Raw genomic sequence first — 20054 nt, 5'->3', positions numbered from 1 at the left:
TGCAGACACGTGACACAGACCGGCAGCTGTTTGCTAGCAGTTAGCGTTAGCTTCCTTAAATGTCCCTATTTATCAGCAGCTTAACGATAGAGGAGCTGATATTTTAGTCAGTGAGGCTCTGTTAGCTTCAGTGACGATACTAAAGACTTTGTTCCTGATCTCATCAGCTAGTCTGAGAAACGAGACACGGCGGCTCATCTGGTGCCGTTTAAATGTGTTTCTGCTGTTTGTCATGGTTTTCATTTTTCTGCTCATCTCCACCTTTATACTCTGAAGCGTTTCCTTAACCTGTCAGATCTCCTACATAAACCAACTGTTACTTTTGACTTCAACATGTCAGTCAAGGTATTTCTACAGTTTGGAAGCAAATAAAAGAATCAGGAGCCGTTTGTGTTAGTATGATTTAACATAAATGTCAGAATCATTGTTTCCTGTGGAGTCCCTCAGCTCTGCAGAGGATTTTATTTCCTCTAAGTGTGATCTCTCTCCCTCGGGACGACCAGAGTGAAGTCTGGATGAGAGCTGGTTCACCGTGTCTCTGTTCATCTGCAGAGCTGGAGGCCAAGCAGCGGGTGATGGAGGACATGCGTCTGGCCCTGACTGAGCAGGAGGAGACCCAGGAGCAGATGGAGCAGGTCCTGGAGGAGAAGATGGGGCTCCTCCAGGAGCTCTCTGCTGGTGAGGCACCAAAGACACAAAGCTTCACCATCAGATTAAATGATCAGGTTGTATCGTTGTTATGGGTTCAGTCAATTAACCCGATCATAATAATAATAATACGATCTGACATGCGCAGTTATCAGGTTTCCCTAAAAAAACACACAGAAGAAGAACTTCAATCTTTGCTGAACAACACAAAATACTAAACAAAGCAGTTTTTATACGAGTTTGTTAGTCTTCTGAGCATCCAGGAAGTTCTAATTAAGTTCTTGCAGGAAGTTCTAATTATGGTTGAAACGTTACTGAGTAAAGCAACGTTTTTTAGCTCTTTTATTTCGTCGAACAGGAAGGTTGCATCGAAACCTCACCATCGCAGAAATACGTCACTTTTACGTCGGGTCCACTCTGGTCAGTCTGCCTCATCCAGACTAACTTGATCCTGACAAGTTTATGTGAACGTTGATCGGATTATCAGTCTGAATAAACCACCAGATTACAATTTCATTCTGATTGAGGCAAATCCGATCATAATATTACGATTGGCTGTTTGTTCTGATTACTTTTGTCCATTTAAACGTAGCTACTGTCAACAAGGAGGTCTGATCCTTTTCTGCAATGAGGGACTCAGACCTTCATCTTCATCAGCTTCATCGGCTGTTCAGCCAAACATGACAGTCATAAAAATACACATAAAAGTCGACTCTGACTATAAACACTCAGAAATCTTCTTTATTTTTGTAATGCTGAATTTTTTAGCATCATTTAAAGATGCTAACCTAAATGCTGCTCTGGTCCGATTTAAAGTTCAGTTTAACCAGATTTTTGAGGCACGTCGTAAAACCACGACTAAAATGTTTTCTGCATCCATCCCCGTTTCTGCTGCCAAGCAGCGCATCAGGAGTCACGCCTGTAGACGTTGTCTGCTTCAGATTCAAGACGTTTCCTTTTGAACCAGAGGAAACCTCTGCTCCATAAATTCCAACAATTTACAGTTTGTCAGCAAACACACCCGACCTCGAGATTTTACCGCGGTCGGAGCTGAAAAGTCGATAAGATAGTTTAAAGGTGTGGAAAACTGGAGAACAGTCAGTGAGAGCGGCAGGAGGTCTGAGGAGTTAAAGCGGTTCTGTGTGGTTCCAGAGGTAAACAGGCTGAAGGAGAAGGTGCTGCAGCAGAACCAGGGAGCCGGCGGGCCCTCAGAGGACCTGGACCTGGCCAAGGATGAAGCTTCACGAGCTCAGGAGAGCTTAAAGGTAGAACCAGATGTTTTCTGATGTGGACCAGATCAGTTCAGTCAAATCATGAAACTGAAGATGTTTTCCTGCAGATCCTGACAGAGAAGAGCCAGGCTGAACGCAGGAGGTGGCAGGAGGAGAAGCTGTCTCTGATTGGTCAAGCCAAAGAGGCAGAAGACAAGAGGAACCAGGAAATGAGGAAGTTTGCAGAAGACCGAGAGCGCTACTGCCGCCAGCAGAGCCTCTTAGTAAGAGGAGCAGGAGACCAGGAGCTGGCCCAACAGCCGAGGGGCCCAACAGTAACCCGTTTGCTCCTGCCTCCTCAGGAGTCCAAGCTGCTGGAGAAGGAGGCGGCCATGGAGAGCTGGAGGAAGGAGAGGGACGCCCTGGTTGCTGCCCTGGAGGTGCAGCTGCAGAAGCTGCTGTCCAGCCAAGCAGAGAAAGACAAAGTCATCAAGGAGCTGAGTGAGCAGAGCTCAAAGCAGCCAGCAGAGGTCAGTGTGGCGCCACCGCTTCCTTCCTCCTACGTCCTGCTGTCTCCCGATCTACGAGCAAAGTAAGCCCACTCCAGCCAATCGCTGCGCGCCCTCTGCCGGCGCTCGGCCAATCACCTGCCCCGCTGGTGGGCTTACATTTGACCAATCGCCTTCCAGCACCCGGATCCCTCATAAGCGCTCGGAGGAAGACGCTCCGCAGTCATCTTTACGTTGACAACTGTCTGGACTACTTTGGCGAGCGGTAAGTTTAAAATATATATGAATATTCTCTCTTTGTTTATTACAAATACCGAGCATGCTGCAAAGACGGCAGATTGATACGAACTCTTTCTGTTACCGTCTCGGTTTTAGCCGTTGTGTCTGTCGCTAGCTTGTACAGCGACCGTCACGCTTTTTTCATACAGTAATAATAATATTTTACATGAATGTGATCAAGTTTGCATCTTGATCACACTTGATCTCGCTGTGCTGCTGCTGTAATAATGCGCGCTTCGCGGAGGTTGTGCGCGCCGGCCGCCCCGCTTAGCGTTATTCAGATTACAGTTATGATCATCACTTTATGAATGATCATAAATGCGGGCTCCTTTGATTTTTGTCTACCTCCCGCCAAGAAAATAAATAGAAATTACACTTGGTATTATAGCAACAACATTATACGAACAAGTAACACGATTATATTAACAAGTGTTGATTAATTTTTGATAGAATTATTATTAATATCCCAATTTAATTAATTTTACTTAATTCTCGCCTAAAATAGCGCGGTTTTAAATATAATATTGTTACTGCAACACCAACAAGTCTTATTTTTGTCTTTAATACATTTATTGCAAAAAAGTTTATTATAAAAAAAAATTTTTTTAATTCCCACCTAAAACAATGCACTTTATTTGCAGTATAGTACAATATTTGATACCTGGTGATGCTTTATAGCATCAGTAAATGGTAAATAAATGCAGCTGCTCATTTGTAAGTTCTTTAAATACTGATTGTAAAAATTGACATAAAAATCCAGAGTAATGATCGTGCAATATTTCAAATGATATTTCTACCAGTCACATTGTGCTTATGCTGCTCTCCTTTTAGATCATGTATGCGTATCCCGTGTTGCGTAAAACTCCTCAGGGTCGACTCCTGATGGGGCCGACTGAGGAGGCAAATAGGAGTACGGTGGTGGTGGCCGGGAGGGCCCGGCGTAAGGAGGAGGTTCTGGCCGAGGCCGCTGCCTTTGTGAGGCAGAACGGAGGGGATCCTGGTGACCAGTTCCTGGTTCTGGCTCATTGTAAGATCCAGTTTGGAAAACACCAGAACCAGAGGTTCCGCTGGCTGCTGGAGAACTCCCTGGGTTACGCGGTGTAGCTGGTCAGCAGCATCACGGGGGAGGAGGAGAGGGAGGAGCCGCTGTCGGCCAGCAAACACCTGTTTCTCAGGTACACCTCCCAGATCAGGGAGATAGGGGAGGCTGTGGAGGTGTATGGGAAGAAGCAGGCCTTGCTCCAGGAGGCCCAGAGGAGCGGTGACTCTGGGTGTTTGATGGTGGAGTTTGGCGACTTCAAGGGCAGGTCCATGAAGGAGGTGTATGAGGAGCCAGGCAAGGAGGCCCAGGCTCTGGTCACCTACCTGAAGACAGCAAAGGCCAGGCCAAACACCAACATGGCCCTTTTCAAGGACTATGTGCTGAAGAGGCAGGCTTCAGCTGTAGCCCACCTGCCCACTGTGACAGCTCCTTCCTCCTCCTCCTCCTCCGCTGCCACTCCACCTGCTGCCGCTCCACCTGCTGCCGCTCCACCTGCTGCCGCTCCACCTGCTGCCACTCCACCTGCTGCCGCTCCACCTGCTGCCACTCCACCTGCTGCCGCTCCACCTGCTGCCACTCCACCTGCTGCCGCTCCACCTGCTGCCGCTCCACCTGCTGCCGCTCCACCTGCTGCCACTCCACCTGCTGCCACTCAGAGCAGGCCCCTGACGGCTGCCGGCGTTAACGCTCTGCTGGCACGTGGGAAGCATTTGTCTCCCTCACAGTTGGCACGAAAAATTGTTTCTCCAGCCAAACCCTGTAAGTACTGTGGTGATTTTCATGTTGTATACGTCATATTAAAAAAATATATAAATAAAAAAAATTAAAATACTTCTGACAGCTCCAGTGCCACGTGTCCCCTCTCCGTCTACATCCGCTGCCCGCAGACAGCTCTTTAACTGTGGTGAGCATCATTATCACACATGCAGATACTGGATGTTGGCGACGTGTGCTCACTTTATTATTTTACAGACGCTGTTGCTGCTGCTGGGGATTTTTTTAAGGAGCAAGACGACCAGGAGACGGTGACTGTGGCCTCGCAAGCTGAGGAAAAACTTCCTCAAGGTTTGTGAATCACAAACGTTTCACAAAGTAATGTGTGTTTATAAGTATTTTTAAATGACCCAACATGTTCTTTTATTTTATTGCACAGAGAATTAGCTCTGATCCCAGTGTCAGTCTACACTCACTCTTCAAAGCAAAAAGGGTATTTAAAGGTGTATGTTTATTTCATTTTATCCCGATCAGCGACTAAAGCTCCTTGTTGTCGTCTCACATGTCCCCTGCTCCCCCCCCCAGTGGCTGCACAATGTTGGAGTTAGAGGAGCTCCTAGTGTTGCTGTTGCTTTGTTTCACACTTGGCTCATCCCAGCTCACTTTTCTTCTTGTATCTGACCTAATGGTGCATGGGTGAAAATCAGAATGCTTTTCACTGACTCCTTCCATAACTTCACCCTCTCCTCATCATGTTGTCTCTCTCCTACCCATCATGCTTTGCACTAAACGTTGTAGCTTTGTAGCTGTCTGGCAGTGCTGAAAAAGAAAGGCTGTGACAGTCTGTGCTTAACAACAAACTAATTGGAACTTTTTCCACTCCAGCCTCAAGAGGCCCTGCTCCTCCTGCTCCTCCTCCTCCTCCTCCTCCTGCTCCTCCTCCTGCTCCTCCTCCTGCTCCTCCTCCTCCTCCTCCTTCTGCTCCTCCTGCTCCTCCTCCTCCTGCTCCTCCTCCTCCTCCTCCTCCTCCTCCAGCGCTGTGGACTCCTGGCCCCGTGTTCCAGCCCCCTGCAGAGCTTCCTGGACACTGGAAGGAGCATCTTCCATCTTTCCAGCAGGACTGGATCCTGAAGGCTTTATTCAGGGCTAACCCTAAAACAGGGAAGCCAGAGCTGGTGCCACAGCTCACCTCCTGGTGGTCTCCTCCCCAGCCTCCGACCACCTTCACCCAGCCTCCTGCCTCTCCTGATCTCTTCTTCTGCCGCCCTTTGTTTCTCTGGATGCCTCTGAAGATGTTGTCCATCATCTGTGTCCAGCCAGCTTGCAATAGTCACAGGCTGACAGCAGCTGGCCTGTACAGCACTGTGGTCAAGGTGCTGGACATAGATGGTGGTATGATATGACCACAGATATATGGTTGTGCTGCACTAAAACTAAATGGTGGAAAATGTCCTGCATCGCTTTAATAAACACTGAGCAGAGCTCTTTTCCTGTCTGTAGCGTAGCGACTCATGTGACTACAGAGTGGTCATCCTGATGCGGGAGAGAACTCAGGGCAACAGCGTCACGTATCGCGTTACATTTATGTCTTAATTCCCGCGAGCAAAATAAACATACTCGCATGTTTATTAAACTACTTCCGCGCATGGTTTATCTACCGCCGCGCGAGAAACTGCCGCTTCGAGAGGAGAAAATCGCTCTCCGCGCGCGCCAGCTGCTCTCCGGGCGCGCTCGATTTTCTATCCAGCGGCTACGCTCGAGCGCGGCTGCGCTCTCGGAAGCGTCTCTGACAGCGGACGGATTTTCTCCTCGCGCGAAGAAAAATGTGTTTTGACAGGTTGGGCGGGGCCAAAGCCCTCTTCTGTAAGTCTCCTCCTGATTGGCCAGACACGATCACATGGGAAGTACTGTCTGGAATTTTCTGACTGAAAAGTTACATCATCTATAAGACAAAGTTACATCTGGAGGCGGGAAAGTGACGGAGGCTTCTTTGTTTGGACTACGTCGGGTAAGTGGAATTCACAACCGCTCTTGCCCCCCCCCCCCCCCAAAAAGGAAAATAATAATAATAAAAAATAATAATAAAAAAAATTATTCCTCAATAAACAGCCGTAGAACGACATAAGTCCTATTTGGTAGCTTCGAATTGTTCAGGGATACATAGTTAGCGGTTACAATGTTTCTTGCTACTTTAGCTACTGCGGCGCATTTAGTGATCATGTTACAGGGTTCCCGCGGATCCTTAAAAAGTCTTAAAAGGCATTGAATTCTGTAATATAAAACTAAGGCCTTAATTGGCATTAAAATGTCTTAAATCTGTCTTTCTTAGGTCTTAAAATTGTTACCAGGTCATAAATAGGATTTTATTTTTGTAATCCTTACCAAACAGTAAAGTAATTGACACAATTATATTTTTTTTAATTTACCAAACGGCTCAATGTAACCAGTATTGGTTCCGTCCCGATAGTGGAACCAATAAAAACTGTTGCGGCCGGACCATAGCTGCGAAAAAGAGTTGGCACTGGTTATGTAGTGGTTTTAAAAACTGATTTATAGTTTATTTTAGATGGGAACAAAATAAAGTTTGTGAATTCAGGTCAGTAGTTGTTAAAAATATATCTATAATTTGTGTGTTTTTTAGCTTTCTTCCTATATGGAATTTTTTTCAAAATTTTAAACATGTCTACTGGGCCAGAAAGTAATGGTTTATGTGAAAATTAACATTTGGGTAAAGTTGTCGCAACCAGGTTTATCTTGTTTATCGTGAAGTTGGTCTTAACTTTTTATTTCAAGTGGCATTAAAAAGTCTTAAAGTCTTGAATTTAACTTGCCTTATGCTGTAGGAACCCTGTGTTAACTGATGCTGTATTTCAATGTTTGTGGTGCTTTTCACGGTTTCAATAATTGTATCTTTGTGTGTGTGTGCTTTTCCACCGTCTACCAAATAAAGGAAACATCCTAGTTGGAAAACATGGCAGATAGTAAAGAGGTAAACTATCGTTTTATTCGTTGTATTCGGTGGTTTACTGTGCTTTGTGAATTTTTTTTTCTTTCTTTGATCTCACCTTTTTTATATTTCTCAGGAGGAATTGCGCAAAGCTGCCATTGATTTGGTTGCTATGTTAAGATCATCAATAAATGGTCCAGCACCAAACAGTAAGTTTAGCTTTCTTACGTCTAACCTGCACACTAACCCTTTTATTATCTTTTTGTTTGTAGACAGCATGCATGTGGTTTTATTGATTATTTGCTGTCCATATACACTGGTTTATGACATTTCAGGCATAGGAGTAGGCTGGACGATATAGAAAAAAAGCTTATTGATAAAAAAAAAAATGCATATTGATCAATATCGATAATTATTGAAAATATTTAAACCATATTTTATGTGCAAAACCATATTTTATGTGCAGCTGATAAAGCACACAAACACAGAATTCCAATTAAATCTTTAATTAACCAACTTTTTTAACCATAACAGAATTTTTTAAAAGAAAAATAACTTAAGAGATCTGAGTTATGTTATTAAATACTGACAAAGAATAAACTAAAGTGACCAGTAAAATGACCAAAATAAATATACCAAATAAATAAATAAAATAGCCTATTTAGGTGGGAATAGTACACTACCGGTAGTTACTTCTCAGGTTTCACAATTGAGAGGCTGACGCAGGGCTGAGGTCTGAGGTTGTGGCGTGTAATGAGGACGCAGATTGCAGCTCATTTTGCACTGATTCTCTGCACTCGTTGCACAATTTAGGGAGCGCTGTTAGAGAAAAACTTGCGTCCCGGAACGAAACAAGTTGGTTGCGTTACCAGACTTTGTTTTTACCGGTTCCTTGCAAGTTTTACAAATCACTGGTTTATTTCTGTCAGGCTGGTGAACTAGTAAAACCCCGTTTTGGGACAATTTCCTCCGCCGCTCCTTGCAGCGACATATTCACGTGCTGTGTGTTGTGGTTTGAGAGGGCGGCGCTTTGTGACGGCGTGCCTGGGTCCACGATTACGATTGGTCGAGAGGAAGTAGTGACTGTAGCATCAACTAATATAGGTTAAAAGGAAGGAAGGAAGGGAAACTGTTTCTATTGAAGTTTTATCAACCCTGTTTTTTCTATCGATCGTTCGATCGATCGATATATATATATATATTGTTATTGAATTATCGTCCAGCTCTAGGAGTAGGGTAATTCATACTTGTAATTAGTGTTGAAGTAAACATTTTTTTGATAAAGTCTAATACAAACTTGATAATGATATGAATAATGAGAATAAGCATTCAATAATTACACATTGACCTCACCAACTTTGTTGAATTTATTGCAAATTAAGCTCAGGGTGAGACCACTGTGAGCCCCACAACAAGTGCTAGGGACACAAGGCAGGACCTGCAAAACCTACCCAGGCATAATTCAGCATGTGCACCTGCACAGGCGTCTTCTGGAATTGCTATGCAGCGAAACATGGCCAGGTTAGGATGTTGTTCAGAAATGCTTCAACTTGTCAAGTTGGATAACTTTTTTTTTAAACTTAATTCTATCAAAGTTTGACATTGACAAGTGCTGTAGGAATGTCTTTTTCTGCATTTTGATAAACTTCATCTGATGAAATGATCAGCATAGTAGTAATAGTAGTAGATTTTTATTTTTTAGTCATTTCTATCAAGGCAACAGAAATGTTGAAGTTGTAAATATTTATCTCCTTTGACTTCTGAGAATAAAAAAAATCTTCAGTTTGAATTAATCTTAGGGTGTGTGTGTTTTGTGTTTTCCATTATATTTGTTTTTCTAGGTCTTTCCCTGGGTTATTTAAAGAGAAGCAGAGTTCCAGGGCTCTGCTATCTAAGAAAAGGTTTGCCCCCAAAAGAACTGCTGTGTCATTTTTCCTGCTTAAAACCGCCTGTGAGAGAACTCCAAAACCATCAGAGGAGATGACCCTTCTACAGGCTGGGCTAGGACGAAGGACAGTTGACATTGCAGCAGATGCCGGTCATAAGGAGGTATGTGATTTGGCAAAATTATGACAGTGACAGACGACTGCATTAAGAAATTGTAATTTTTGAAATGGGTATTAAGGATGGGCAATGTTATTTTGTGGTAAATACTTTCTAAAATAATTCCCCACAGTAATAATTTTTCATATCACAAAATGATGAAATCCCTTCAATGATGTCTACTGTACTGAAATGATAGACATTATGTACTGCACGTGGATGCCACACACCTGTTATTTATTACAGACCTCAGGTCTGTAATAAATAACAAATATGGAGGAAGGTGGATCAGATATGCCCAAAGAGCTTTTCCCTAAAAAAGGCTAAAGCTATTTTAATTTTTTGTAAGAAATGAATAAGCGATGTGTACATCACTTTGTTTTACGTGTAGTTGTTTTTAAATGGGTTTATAATGAGTTGAGTAGGATCACATTTCCGAGTGGCCTGGGGCACAAAAAAAATCCTATCTTGATTGTTTAGGCGTTGTAAAAAATCATATACAGGCTGCATAGGTAAATATTTGTATTTAGCTCACTTCAGCTGTCAGTTTGAATGTATTGTTTGTAATCGTTATGCTAAATTTTTATTTCCTTTTTTATCATCGGTTGTCATTACTGTGATCAAATCCAGAAATTATCATTATAAACTTTTGTCCATATCCCTCATCACATTTACTTCAAAATTCAGATAAAGTCAAGTCTACACTTGTCCTCAAAATTATTCATTATATTGAAGAAAAAAAAATTCACAATAACCCCTTTCCAATGCCGCTCCAAAGTCCCAGGCTTCTCAAATCACATTTTCTTTTGCATATAGTTTTTAACCGACTAATCAACATAACCCATGCTTTCCTTTCACGGGGCTTCGGTCCCTCCTGCAACCCAGTACTTTGCTCAGCTTAGTCAGGCTTTTGGAGTGAAGTAAGAAAAACTGTCTGCCTCGGGGTGACAATGTGAGCCGCGGCTGCCGTCCAAACACGTCAAAGCATTTTTTTTTTTTTTTTTTTTTTTTTTTTTTTTTTAAATCAAGCAACATGCCAACAAGAAAAAAATCAGAAGCCCCAAGCTTTTGTTTGCCTGAGTGAGACAAAACCTGGGGCTCTAAAGCCTGGTGCTTTCAATGCTTACTTGTGACAAAAAAATTATCAAAATAAGCTAAACTAATTTTTCTTTTTAAATAAAGCTTTACTTTAGAATAATGGTTTAAAAGAATTAAATAAAGCCAAAACTGTCTATGACAAATTACAGTACTTTGCTTATGAGCAGTGGACCAAAATACTGCACCTGCAAACAGTTGTGGAAGTCTGAGGTAACGAAAACACCAGATTTCAGCAATGAAAGGGCTGTTGAAAAAATGTGTTTGCATGGTGTCATGACTGTTCGCTAATGCATTTTAGTTACACATTTCTAAAACTGAATATTTATTGCAAATTTTATAAGAACTTTGTTTATTTCTCTAATACTTGTCAATTTCTACGTATTTGATTTTTTATTTATATTTTTCTTATTTGGAGGGAGAGGAAGGGTATGAAAAATTTAGGATGATTGTGGCTTTCTAATTGTTGTGATCAATTATGTGCATTTAAATGCATAATAAAAAGTGTTCATGTGCTTGTATTAGATTAAGATCATGTTTATGTGATGACGTTGCTTATTGGGTTCAGAAATAAACTTTGTCTGCGCTTTGATTTAATACCCATTTGATATTTTTCATTAACTGTTATATACAGATTACAGATGTTCTTTGTGTGGCATATCCGAAGATGGCTACATTGGAGGGGGCCTGGATGCTATACAAGGCCATCGGTAAAAATCTTAAGTTTATAAATGTTTGATTATATTATTGAAATATAATGTATTGGTTTGTTTTGGATTACTAACTTAGATTTAAGTGTTTCTTTTTTTGTTTTAGGTCTATTGGTTTATTCTTGCACTATATTTATCTAGAACTAACTTTAATTTTAACTCATATAGGAGGATCTGGTCAACGCAAACTTAATTTGTTGTCACCTGAAGAGGAGGGATATACAGGAGCTAGTCTTGTGAGGACTTGGGCAGGCAAGGGTTGCCTGTACATCATGCCCATCCAGCACACATTGGATACTTCTCCCTTGCCCTTCACAGCCCCTGAGTTTCAGGCCATGCCCAAAGCTCGGTGTCTCACATGCAAGGAGTATGTGCCTCTGCAGCTCCTTAGCATCCATGTAAAAACATGCGTTTCAAAGATCAGTGGTGAGGTATGTGTTTCCAGTGGAATAAAAAACGCTCTGGACTGTTTTACTTCACCACTGTTCCCCCTTTTTTAAAATTATAATTATGGCTGCATCCACTCCAAAAAAAAAAAAATTTTCTTGTAATTTAATTCTGTGTTTTATTTTTGTAGACTGAACATGGTGATGATGATGATGTCATCAGTGTACATAGTGACAATGCTGAGGTAATCTATCAAGGCTAATCTTGCTTACTGAGAAACAAAATGCAATACTTAATATGAACATTGTAGTGTTGCCAATTAATGTGAATGTAAAAAAATGTCTTTTACAGTCATTTGCTGAAGTTCCGGCATCGATAGAGAGTGAGGTGAGCAAATCGCTGTGACGTAGTGGTGTAACGTTAAATATTTTAACTCCTTCCAAGCTCCCTTTAATCTGTACTTAACATCATACAGGGTTCTGTTGTAGATTTGGTAAGAATTAAATTAATCTTTTATGTGGAAAGTGAGGGGGGGGGGGAGGCGCATCTACTCCCAACTACATTTCATCTGTTGTAATAAATGAAGTTGGGAGTAAGTGTACAGGCTTTTTTTTACCTCAACATCTCCACAGCGGTAGACTTGGACCTGTTGATATGTGATGAACATTCTTTGTTGTATCACAAACAACATATCTCGTTTTAATTTTTTTGCCTTATCACCATTACCATACATCAATTTTTTTTTAAATGTTTTTCTATGATTGAGAATAACCAACTATTCAATTTAAATGTATACAGGCATCCCCTAGAGTCATGCCATTCAATGATTTGGAGAGAAAGGTGAGTCAAGTGGAGCATTTCATTGCTTTGGTATTTTGTTATTCTTAATTTAGCTAAAAGTTTTTATGCTTAAAATATACTGATTTCATTCCTGTCATAACTTATACTCTGAATACTGTTACATTACACCTTGCCACAAAATCGACATATTTTTGTTTTTGAATTGTTTTTTATTGTAGTTATTTCCAATCATAGGTTTCTTGCCCATTGTGCAGTGAACTCTTTACGGAAGATGACATCTGTACACATGCAAGTGTCTGTGGAGAAGGGTATATTAAAATTACTTTTAATCATTTAGTGGTGCAACTGTGATTTTCATGTGTCTTATTTGCTTAACCTGGCAAAAGCCTGATTGATAACGTGTAACACTCATCCAGTGCACACGTTATCCGTCTGGGATGGCTGCACTAGAAAACCTTTGTGGAGAGCATGTAGCTGAGATTCAACCTGCTATATCTTGACCATATTTAACCCAAGGCTAGTCCTCACAATCAAATTTAAGAAGTGTACAAGTAGGGTACAAATAGACAAAAGCACTGCCGAAATGAGCATTTTCTTATTTTATTTTGCACAACCCTGAAAATCTCTGTACTCTCGTGTGTAGTGAGTATCTAGCAAACTTAAGACAAACTCAATAGCAACATTTTATGTGACGTCCACCAGTGCTGCCAGGTTTGAGCTGCTTTGGTCCCTCGCTTCTATTGTCATACCTATGTCCCGCCCTAAAAGACCCTGCCACCATTTCATTGGTCGAACCACAAGTTGATTGGCTGTAAATGGATCAGCAAGAGACTGACGAGATGGATTTTTATTTGCTGCTTTTAGCTGAAAATATGTAAACCATTCAGTTTTCACACCTTACTCATCAAATGCTCATAAGTTTAAAGTGGATTCGAATAATCTTTTAATTAAAATTAAATATTTATTTTTCATATTTACAGCATGCCAAATGAGGAATATATTTCCACAAGGCACACCACTAAGCACTTCAGCAGGTATACTAGTAAAAACTACAGTCCAGATTAATTGTAAATTTCTGATAAATTTTGTAGAATGTAACTTTTTCTTCTTCTCTACATGCCTGTGTAGCTTATCAGCTCTTCTGCAGTCTTTACAAGACAAAATTGACACTACACAGACCTTCAACATTAATGTGACATGTAAGGATCTGTTCCAAAGGGGACTCAAACAATGGGCTAGACAAAAGCAAGCCTCTCCAAAAAATGTCATCTCTGTCTCCTTTATCGGAGAACATGGTATCGACCAAGGAGCGCTTCGTAAAGAGTTCTTTACAGGTATGTTTTCTCCATAGGACTGTCAAAATGAATACATTAGTATTCATTAGATGTAACAAAATGCCTGCTAAGCAAGGAATGTTGTGCAACAAGCTTGTTATCAATAAGCACAGCATGGAATCTCTAGCTTCAGCAGAATACTGTTAATGCTTCACTACTGGAGCAAAATGAAGGGAGCTAAAGCTGAAGCCATTAACATTTAACATATTAATAAGGTATTTTTTTCAACAGAGGGAGTCTTGTGACGTTACCCTCCAAATAACAAACTGCTGTGCTTTTTGATCAAACATTGTTGAATAAATTATTTGGCGCTGATGTCCGTCCGTCCGTCGTCACCTGGTGGGTACTGGTTTGCGTATAGCCCATTGAAGTTACCTTGGGACATTTGTCTCAATTCCAAGCATTTTAAAGAATTAGAAAGAATCTTTTCTAGCTGTCAATTAAAAATAAATGAATTTAATGTCCAGTCTTGGTTTTAATAAAAGTTTTGCTGTCTCACAGAAATGATCCGAGGAATTGAGATGCGTTTATTTGATGGAGATGGGGAAAAGGGCAAAACCCCAAAGTATAGCCTTTGTGACTACAAAGAAGACCACTTCAAGTATGTACTATGAAGTGTAAATGTTTGTGTTGCGAGAGTAATTACAAAAATTTACATTTTAAATGGATTTTTTTTTTTTAATTTATTTGTATCCTTCACCTGCAAGGACTTGTGGGGAGATATTTGCTGCAAGCATTGCACAGGGGGGCCCTGCACCAAACTTTATCTCTAGGTGGTGCTACCAATACCTTTGCCATGGAGAATTCAACAAAGACACTATCCCTGATGAAGTTGCAGATACAGATTTAAAAAGTCTTATTGAAGAGGTATTAAAACTGTTTTTTGCTATGGCGTTGTGGATTGTTACATTTAAGTACACAGTTAATGCGAACTATGCTTTGTTTTACCTACTTTTGAAAATGGTTCTGCCTTCTGCTGTTCTTAAAGGTGGAAAGAGCAGAAGCAGATGAGCTTATTGGCTTAGCTGATCAAGTTGTGGCGTGTGGATACACGGGGCCGATAACTGTTGTGCACAAACAGACAATAACACAGTATGTAAATTAAATATTAACCTTTTTTTTTTTTTTCAATGACTCATAATTAAATAAAATATTTTTGGTTATCTAATATTTCTCATTATAGAGCCATTAATTTACATGCAAAGCTGAGACTTGTCCCCATATTGAGCCAGCTCCGTGAGGGACTAAGGCTCTATGGGCTGAATGAGGTGTTGAAATACCATGAGGACCTTTGCGAGCAACTGTTTGTCCCAGGCCACCTGAAGAAAGTAAGTAGGTGTGTGTGCAGAGCCGGCCCGAGCCTCTTGGGGGCCCTAAGCAGAATTTAATTTGGGGGCCCCCCTCCCACCATGCAGAATCACCTATACTAGCACATTACTGACACAAATGTCACACTATAATGTTATAGAGCATATTATAAATGAATACACTATGGTAATGTATTAATACAAAATAAATAAATAAACAATACTTACAATACTTTCTTTTATTAAACCTTTTGAATACAAACATATTAAATAAATTATTTGCAAAATGTGCATTAAATGTGCAATATTTTAAATAAACCAAAATAAACAAACAATAATATAGTCAAAAATAGAATGTTACAAAAACAGATACTTAAATAAGGAAAGCAAACATAAGAATAGCAAGGGTTCAATGCACAGCAATGCCTCAAAATTGTTCCTTCCTAGCTTTTCTGGATGCAGTCCCTGATGACATCATTGTATGGTATTGCTTGGCCAACTTTGTTATTAATACTAATGACTGCAAGTCCACTTAGTCTTTCCTGGGCCATTGATGATCTCAAATATGATTTTATTAAGTTGAGCTTGGAAAAGCTCCTCTCTGCTGAGGCAACTGTCACAGGCAGAGTGCAGGCTATCCTGAGAGCTACCCAAAGATTTGGGTAAAGCTCAAACATCTCATTTTGTGAGAGATATGTGAGAAGCTCAAAGGCAGTCTTCATAGTTTGGGGAAGTTCAGGAAGACTCTCCATCTCTAATGCCAGTGCGCTACCATCAATATCAGCCTCCTCTCCACAAGAGAGTTTTTCCACAAGAAGCTCACATTGACTTTTTGATCAAGCTCCCTAAAATTGAACAGCACCCCAAAGTTATCTTTAACCTCACTTAAAGATGTAAATCTATCCTCTAATGGCTGAATGCTACAATCCACTATAGCAAAAAATGACACTTCAAGCCTCTTGAAGTGTCATTTTTTTCGTCATAATGTTCAATTCCTCAAGCCTGTTAAGGATTAGATTGGACAAACCCAGGCCAGTGGATTCTGGAGCTATCAGAAATCCTAAAAAGTGCTCTTTTATTTCTGGTGTTGTGCCCAGAGTGACTGTGCGCACCACAACAGACATTTGTTCATGGTGACTAACATCAGGTGTACAGTCTAAAATTATTGAATAATATTTGCAGTCCTTGATTTCTGCCACCATTACCTCAATTATTTTGTCACTGACACACTCTATCAGCTCATTCTGGATACTCTTACCCAGGTACGTGTTGTGCTGCATTCCACTATCAATTCGTCTGATGTGATCTTTTAACACCGTGTCAAATTTTGCCATCAGTTCCACCTCTTTAAGGAAGTTCCCATTGTTGGCCTGATGCAAAGTATCGACAGAGCCCCTGAGTGCAAGATTTCTCTCTGCCAAAGATTGAATGATACTAATCAAACGGATGAGAACATCTTTCCAACGATTTCTTTCTGCATCCAAAAGGGCCATTTCTGTTGCATCAATAGTCTTCTGCTTAGAAAGACGGAGGGCAAAGTCTTTCCACTTCACCATATTATTGCAATGATCTTGACTATTTTCATGCTGTTTCAGCAAAGCACCTACATTTACCCAATCACGCAGTCCCTCTGTTGACAGCTTTGTGGACTTTCTTGAGAATAATTTGCAACAGAAGCAGTAAACTGCATCACTTTTCTTTGAATAAATTAGCCAGCTTCGCTTGATTTTTTCCCCATTAACTAATTGTCTGTATGTATAGTGGTAGTGAAAGCTTCGTCCACCTGATTTCTTGGGGAATGTAGAGGTGTCACTGATTGGCACTGGCCCTCTTCTTACCAGTTCAGTCCTTTCTAAGCCTGAGAGGAATGCTGACCATTCAACTGGGTCAATTGGAGGAGCTGTTGATCTATCTTGATAGCTGGAGCTTGTTGAGGCAGTGGATGGTAAATCTATAGCAGTGGGTGCAGATGTAGAAGGACCTGTAGGGACATTAGATTTAATAAAAAAGAATAAAATAACATAGCAGAAAATTTTATTGTAAAGCCAACACAAAACAAAAACTTTTAGATTAACAGACCTGTCATGCCGGCTGATTTTGAAACCAACGCATCGGTGAATGTAGGTGCTTGTAACTGCTCCTTGCTTTCAGGCGCATGTAACTGCTCCTCGCTTTTAATCGCTTGTGCAGCGGATGAACCTGCAATGATAAAACAAACAAACAAAAAATAAAGAAATAAATAAAAAGCTAAATGTTTCATGTCATATTAACAGGCTATGTAAACATTTGCCATCAAGAAAACCCTCACCTGCTGCATCATCAGCTGTGGAGGCACTGACACTAGATGAAACATTAGGGGAAGGTAAAGTTGGTTGTTCTCCAAAGTACTTCAACATTGTTCCTGGAAAAATAGCATTGAATAATGCATAGTTTATTGAGTAGAATGAGTTTATTTTCCCATCTTGCACCACAAGAAACTCCACACCTAACAATTCATATTTATTGGCAAATGAGGCATAATTGCCATATGGGGAAAACTTAACATGGTGATCTACTGCAGCCTAAATACGAGGAAAGCACTGCGTCATCACTCACCACCATATTAATAAAACTGCAGTCTATTTTCATTTTTGGTGTATTTTCTAATAAAGATAAATACCATCTCCCACCAAAGATCTTAGAGCAGAGAGGCACCCTGCACGTGCTTTGTTTATGAAGGTAGTAGATTCACTTCAACATAAACAGCAATGCTAGCTAAGCTGGCATCTGTGTTTTCTCCAACTTAAACCGATATCTATCCATCCATCCATTATCTTCCGCCTATACGGGGTCGGGTCGCCGGAGTTGCAGCTTCAATAGTGAGGCCCAGACGTCCCTCTCCTCCGGGGGAATCCCAAACAGGCGTTCCCAGGCCAGGCCAGCCGAGAAACATAGTCTCCCTCGCCGATATGTATCAATACATGAAATACACACCTACCTAGATAAATGTATATTAATAACGGGTAATATTTCACTGTTAATGGTGGGGATTTCGCTCTGGTGATGGATGGCTGATAAATATCACGACATGAGTTATGAGGACGAGCTAGCTGTTACCTTCAGTGACGTGAGCGCAATTTGTGCTGCTGCTGCACAAAATATATCGGTCCGTAAATAATCATGCAAACATACCTTTATCTTGCTCTTTTTTCTCTTCCTCTTTCCTTTTCTTTTTTCTTTTTTCTGCACCAGAGGGATACATCCTTTTTTGTGACATGGCTTAGACTTTCCTATTAACGTGACGTGCGCGCCAGCGTGAATTGTCAATGCACGCGCGCATACCGCGAGCCGCCAGCGCCATCACGGCAGTTGAATCAGAATTTTTTTTCTTGAAATGTTCATTTATAAATTGATATTCATTCATTTATTCATTTATATCACTTGTTTAAGTTATTTAATTGTAAAAAAAAAAAAAAAAAAAAAAGATTGACCAGGGCCTGGTCAATCGTTTTTGGGGCCCCCCTGCTTGGGGCCCCCTGGCCACCAGGGGGCCCTAAGCGGCTGCTTAGTTCGCTTATGCCTCGGGCCGGCCCTGTGTGTGTGTGTGTGTGTGTGTGTGTGTGTGTGTGTGTGTGTGTGTGTGTGTGTGTGTGTGTGTGTGTGTGTGTGTGTGTGTGTGTGTGTGTGTGTGTGTGTGTGTGTGGCTCAGTGCAGTGATTTTTTACTATTCTTCACATTTACAAATGAAATTTATCAAGGCAGTAATGTGGTGCTTTTAAAGTTTTGGGTGGATTCTACTAAAGCATTCACTCAGTTGACTAACTGTGGGAGACATTGCGTATTTACCTTCACAACAGGGATATTTTTAGATATGTTTTTAAAAAAAGCAATACCTCAGTCTTCCACAGCCCCCCCCCCCAAGCCTGCATTAATAAAAAAAAATATTAAATTTTTTTTAAGTGGTCTTTTTTTATCACTATTTTAATATGTCATTTCTATACATTATAAAGGTGGATGCTGACTTCCTCGTATTGGCCCTTTCACCCAACTTCAGTGAGGAAGGGTCTGTAAGACGGGAACGAGAGATGCAGGTCATCAACTTTCTGCAAGATTTCTTGCAAAATCTGGAAGACAAAGGTAAAGGTCTAAATTTTTTGATGTTAGTTGAATTTACAGAAGTTAGCAGTAAGATGTATAGACATTTTCTGTGTACCTCGCTTTGCTGTTATAGCAACTTTTTTCCCCCTTGTACTCTATTCACATTTTCCACTTTTGTCCTTCCTACACTATAAAGACACTAAACACTCCTTTTTATTGTACTGTTTATCAAGTGTTAGCTATTGAGATTTAAGTCTAGCAGTTGACATAATAGTTGGCCAGTTTTTGCCATGAGCTGTCTTCAAGACCTCCATAAGATATTGTTGCTGATCTTTGTTGGATTGTTCAATGTGGGAGGTCAATAAAAAAAGAGGCACTAAAATGTTAATCCCCTGGTATTTGGACAGCTACAAAGGGACAAAATATAACTTGATTTCACAGCACTGACAAGATGAACTAGCTACCACCATTTTTATCTTTAGATGCAATTATTAATTCATCAGCCCTTTTAACAATGTTTGAATTGGATTATTTGTTTTACTGGGTTCTGTTTGTCTTTCTTTCAGACGTGTGTGTCTGTGTGATGCAAAATTGATTGTGCTTTTATATTTTTGTTAGAAGACTGCACAGAAGAGGAGAAAATTCGAAATGAGCAGGAAGATGAGCCTGGTACAACGGGAAGGGAACAGTCTGTCAGAGCATTCCTACAGTGGGCAACTGGGCAGGCACATGTACCACTGATAGAGTCCGAAAAGGAGGCATTCAAGATTATTATTAACTTTGACCACGACTGTGAGTCCCGCTACGGACCACACAGGCAGTGTTACCCAACTGTGAATGCCTGTGCAGTTGCACTTACATTTCCGACGCGCCATTTTGTCACCTACCATGATTTTGAAAATGTTCTTACAGAGGCAAACAGGGGTGGGTTTGAGTTCAGCATGTACTGA

General features: G+C 40.8%; 2 protein-coding genes and 2 long non-coding RNA genes across 12 annotated transcripts in view; 3 read left to right on the top strand and 1 right to left on the bottom strand.

Moving 5' to 3' along the window:
- LOC118559137 (kinesin-like protein KIF20B) overlaps positions 1 to 4175 on the top strand; it is a 125328-nt gene extending 121153 nt beyond the window's left edge. Inside the window, exons 3-8 of the mRNA XM_036129854.1 lie at positions 553 to 678; positions 1801 to 1913; positions 1988 to 2143; positions 2222 to 2451; positions 2549 to 2633; positions 3479 to 4175. Of these exons, the coding sequence (XP_035985747.1) occupies positions 576 to 678; positions 1801 to 1913; positions 1988 to 2143; positions 2222 to 2451; positions 2549 to 2606 (660 nt within the window). The 5' untranslated portion in view covers positions 553 to 575 and the 3' untranslated portion in view covers positions 2607 to 2633; positions 3479 to 4175. The remainder of the gene's footprint in view (positions 1 to 552; positions 679 to 1800; positions 1914 to 1987; positions 2144 to 2221; positions 2452 to 2548; positions 2634 to 3478) is intronic.
- Positions 4176 to 4273: 98 nt separating this feature from the next.
- LOC118559140 lies at positions 4274 to 5972 on the top strand. Of its 9 annotated transcripts, none has more exons than XR_004928677.1 (5): positions 4274 to 4448; positions 4531 to 4593; positions 4662 to 4754; positions 4843 to 4906; positions 5289 to 5341. It is a non-coding gene; the product is annotated as an uncharacterized LOC118559140 (long non-coding RNA). The 9 variants fall into 9 exon arrangements; XR_004928679.1 differs by having other exon boundaries at positions 4843 to 4896; positions 5289 to 5308; XR_004928680.1 differs by lacking the exon at positions 5289 to 5341 and adding an exon at positions 4989 to 5261 and having other exon boundaries at positions 4843 to 4896.
- Positions 5973 to 7181: 1209 nt separating this feature from the next.
- LOC118559142 lies at positions 7182 to 20054 on the top strand. Its single transcript, XM_036129856.1, has 18 exons — positions 7182 to 7392; positions 7487 to 7559; positions 8733 to 8871; positions 9192 to 9399; positions 11123 to 11198; positions 11367 to 11629; positions 11776 to 11829; positions 11937 to 11972; positions 12384 to 12425; positions 12621 to 12694; positions 13367 to 13420; positions 13515 to 13720; positions 14222 to 14321; positions 14428 to 14587; positions 14709 to 14812; positions 14904 to 15048; positions 19017 to 19143; positions 19723 to 20054. The coding sequence occupies exons 1-18, from the start codon at positions 7375 to 7377 to the stop codon at positions 20052 to 20054; spliced, it is 2211 nt and encodes a 736-aa protein (XP_035985749.1). The 5' UTR covers positions 7182 to 7374.
- On the bottom strand, positions 16870 to 17720 carry LOC118559135. Its single transcript, XR_004928671.1, has 3 exons — positions 17336 to 17720; positions 17107 to 17226; positions 16870 to 17008 (listed from the first exon to the last, which is right to left on the bottom strand). It is a non-coding gene; the product is annotated as an uncharacterized LOC118559135 (long non-coding RNA).

This window comes from Fundulus heteroclitus, unplaced genomic scaffold (genome assembly GCF_011125445.2).
Source record: "Fundulus heteroclitus isolate FHET01 unplaced genomic scaffold, MU-UCD_Fhet_4.1 scaffold_238, whole genome shotgun sequence".
NCBI lineage: Eukaryota > Metazoa > Chordata > Actinopteri > Cyprinodontiformes > Fundulidae > Fundulus > Fundulus heteroclitus.
This window is presented reverse-complemented; position numbering and strand designations above follow the sequence as displayed.